Source organism: Peromyscus eremicus, chromosome 5 (assembly GCF_949786415.1).
Source record: "Peromyscus eremicus chromosome 5, PerEre_H2_v1, whole genome shotgun sequence".
NCBI classification, from domain to species: Eukaryota; Metazoa; Chordata; class Mammalia; order Rodentia; family Cricetidae; genus Peromyscus; species Peromyscus eremicus.
The window spans coordinates 103664688-103667382 of NC_081420.1; the positions used below are offsets into that span (position 1 = coordinate 103664688).

Consider the following 2695-nt stretch of genomic DNA (forward strand, 5'->3'; position numbering starts at 1 on the left):
GACCCCGCCCACAGCTTGGTTCCGATTGGCTTTCTCAACCGCCTCGCCACGCCCACCGAGGGCTCCTGAAGTACTTCAGCCGTCTCTGAGACCAGTCTTGGGTAGTCCCGGGAAAGGGTTCAGCTCCGCAATTTCAGGTTCCAAGCTGGTGGCCTCAGGTCTTAGAAGGGTTTCCTCTGCCTCTAGACGTCTTTTTTTTTTTTTTTTTTTTTTTTTTTTTTGGTTTTTTTGAGACAGGGTTTCTCTGTGTAGCTTTGAGCCTTTCCTGGAACTCACTTGGTAGCCCAGGCTGGCCTTGAACTCACAGAGATCCGCCTGGCTCTGCCTCCCGAGTGCTGGGATTAAAGGCGTGCGCCACCACCGCCTGGCCTAGACGTCTTTTTTTAAAACCTGGATGTGACGATTTGTATTGAAGAAGCCGAGAGAAATAGAATCGAAAGCGTTTTAAGATGGCGAACCGTACGGTCAAGGATGCCCACAGCATCCATGGCACCAACCCTCAGTATCTGGTGGAGAAGATCATTCGCACGCGGATCTATGAATCAAAGTACTGGAAAGAAGAGTGCTTTGGACTTACCGCTGAACTTGTAGTGGACAAAGCCATGGAGTTAAGGTTTGTGGGTGGTGTCTACGGTGGAAACATAAAGCCAACTCCTTTTCTGTGTTTAACCTTGAAGATGCTTCAGATTCAACCTGAGAAGGATATCATTGTTGAGTTCATAAAAAATGAAGATTTCAAGTATGTCCGGATGTTGGGGGCACTTTACATGAGGCTGACAGGAACTGCAATGGATTGCTACAAGTACTTGGAGCCTTTGTACAATGACTATCGAAAAATCAAGAGCCAGAACCGGAATGGGGAGTTTGAACTGATGCACGTAGATGAGTTCATTGATGAACTTCTGCACAGTGAGAGAGTCTGTGATATCATTTTGCCCCGGCTGCAGAGACGCTCTGTGCTGGAGGAAGCTGAACAACTGGAGCCCCGAGTTAGTGCTCTAGAAGAGGACATGGATGATGTGGAATCCAGTGAGGAGGAGGAAGAAGAAGATGAGAAGCTGGAAAGAGTCCCATCACCTGACCATCGACGACGAAGAAGCTACCGAGACCTGGACAAGCCACGGCGTTCTCCTGCACTGCGCTACAGGAGGAGTCGGAGTCGGTCTCCCAGGAGGCGAAGTAGATCCCCCAAAAGAAGAAGCCCTTCTCCACGCCGAGAAAGGCATAGGAGCAAGAGTCCACGACGCCATCGAAGCAGGTCCCGAGACAGACGACACAGATCCCGCTCTAAATCCCCAGGTCACCACCGTAGTCACAGACATAGGAGTCACTCCAAGTCTCCTGAAAGGTCTAAGAAAAGCCACAAGAAGAGCCGGAGAGGAAATGAGTAATGGATTCATTTTGACTTCTGCCCAGATGGCCTCCTGTGGATATGAGAAGAATAGGTTTAGTGAAAGGATCAAGATCTCCTCTTCAGGCAGCTATGCGTATTTTGGGTTTTTAAAACATCAAGTCGTTTGGTTGGTTTCTGTTTTGTTTTTATTTTAATATTACAGAGGTGGTGCTAAGTTTTGTATCTCTTTGAATTATAATCAACATCTTTGAAGGATGTTTTTGACCAAATCAAGGTCAGGTTTTGACCTAACCAACTATGGTTATTCATACTTAAAAAGGGTCAAGAGGATCTGGGAGTTGGGGAGATTCATGAGAATGAAGAGATATAGCCACGTGGTGATCCTTTTCTTATTTGTAATTAAACCAGACACAGTTGTCATTTTTCTTTAGTTTCTGCTTTCTCTATGAAATCCTGAGAGTTCTGTGGTTGATACTGCTGCGACCCAGCTAGTAAAGCGTAGTAATTCCTAACTTCTCATTAACTACTATGGTGGTATTTTGTTTGTACTGAAATGTGATTTTAATTGTATGTTAATAAATAAAGTTGCCTGGGGGTTCAGAGCTATTAGAGCCATAGCAAGAGCGTGGCGGTGGTGGCGCACACCTTTAATCCCAGCACTTGGTAGACAGAGCTAGGTAGATCTCTGTGTGTAAAAGGAGACAGCCAACATTGGAGACACACGCCTTTAATCTCAATACCATAGAGGACCTGGAGGGCTGTACATACAGGCAGTGATGACGCAGTCATGTGTTTGGGTTTACAACCAATGAGAAGGCAGAACAGAAAGATTATATAAGACAAACACAGAGGAAGTAGGTCCCTTTCGGAGAGCTCTTTTGACTGAAGAGGATCGCTGAAGCAGGAAGGTTGAGGCTCTTAGCTCTGACCTCTTGGCTTTCTTCTCTGAATCGGCTCTGTGTTTCTTATTTAATAAGATGGTTGGTTACATCTACATTTGGCGCCCAACGTGACAAGAATCCATTAAAAACCACTTAACTTGGCTTGACAGCAGGTCTGGTTTCCCGCCTGGGCGGCCGGCTCCCTAGCCCAGGCCCGGGTCGGCTTGGCCTCAGGCCAGACTGACAGTAGCCCCAAGCGGTTAGCTTAAAGCCAGTGCTACAAACAACTCAGGCCTGCCCTTCCGAACAGGGCCCCTGCCTGTAAAGCTACCGCACGTGGTTGGAGCTTAAGGAAGCCAGAGCCAAGCCTTGACTAGGCTCAAGCGGGAACACGTGGCTGGATTCAAGCTCTTAGGAAGAACTTGTGCTATTCTCTCTCTCTCTCTCTCTCTCTCTCTCT

The 2695-nt window shown here is 47.3% G+C and overlaps 1 protein-coding gene across 1 annotated transcript; it reads left to right on the forward strand.

Annotated features, from left to right (window-relative positions):
- Window positions 1-383: 383 nt before the first annotated feature.
- Window positions 384-2304, forward strand: LOC131910712 (pre-mRNA-splicing factor 38A-like). Its single transcript, XM_059262609.1, has one exon. The coding sequence runs from the start codon at window positions 450-452 to the stop codon at window positions 1389-1391; it is 942 nt and encodes a 313-aa protein (XP_059118592.1). The 5' UTR covers window positions 384-449; the 3' UTR covers window positions 1392-2304.
- The last annotated feature ends 391 nt before the right edge of the window (window positions 2305-2695 follow it).

Coding starts and splice junctions, on each gene's coding strand:
- LOC131910712 (XM_059262609.1), top strand. CDS start 450: ATGGCGAACCGTACGGTCAAGGATGCCCACAGCATCCATGGCACCAAC.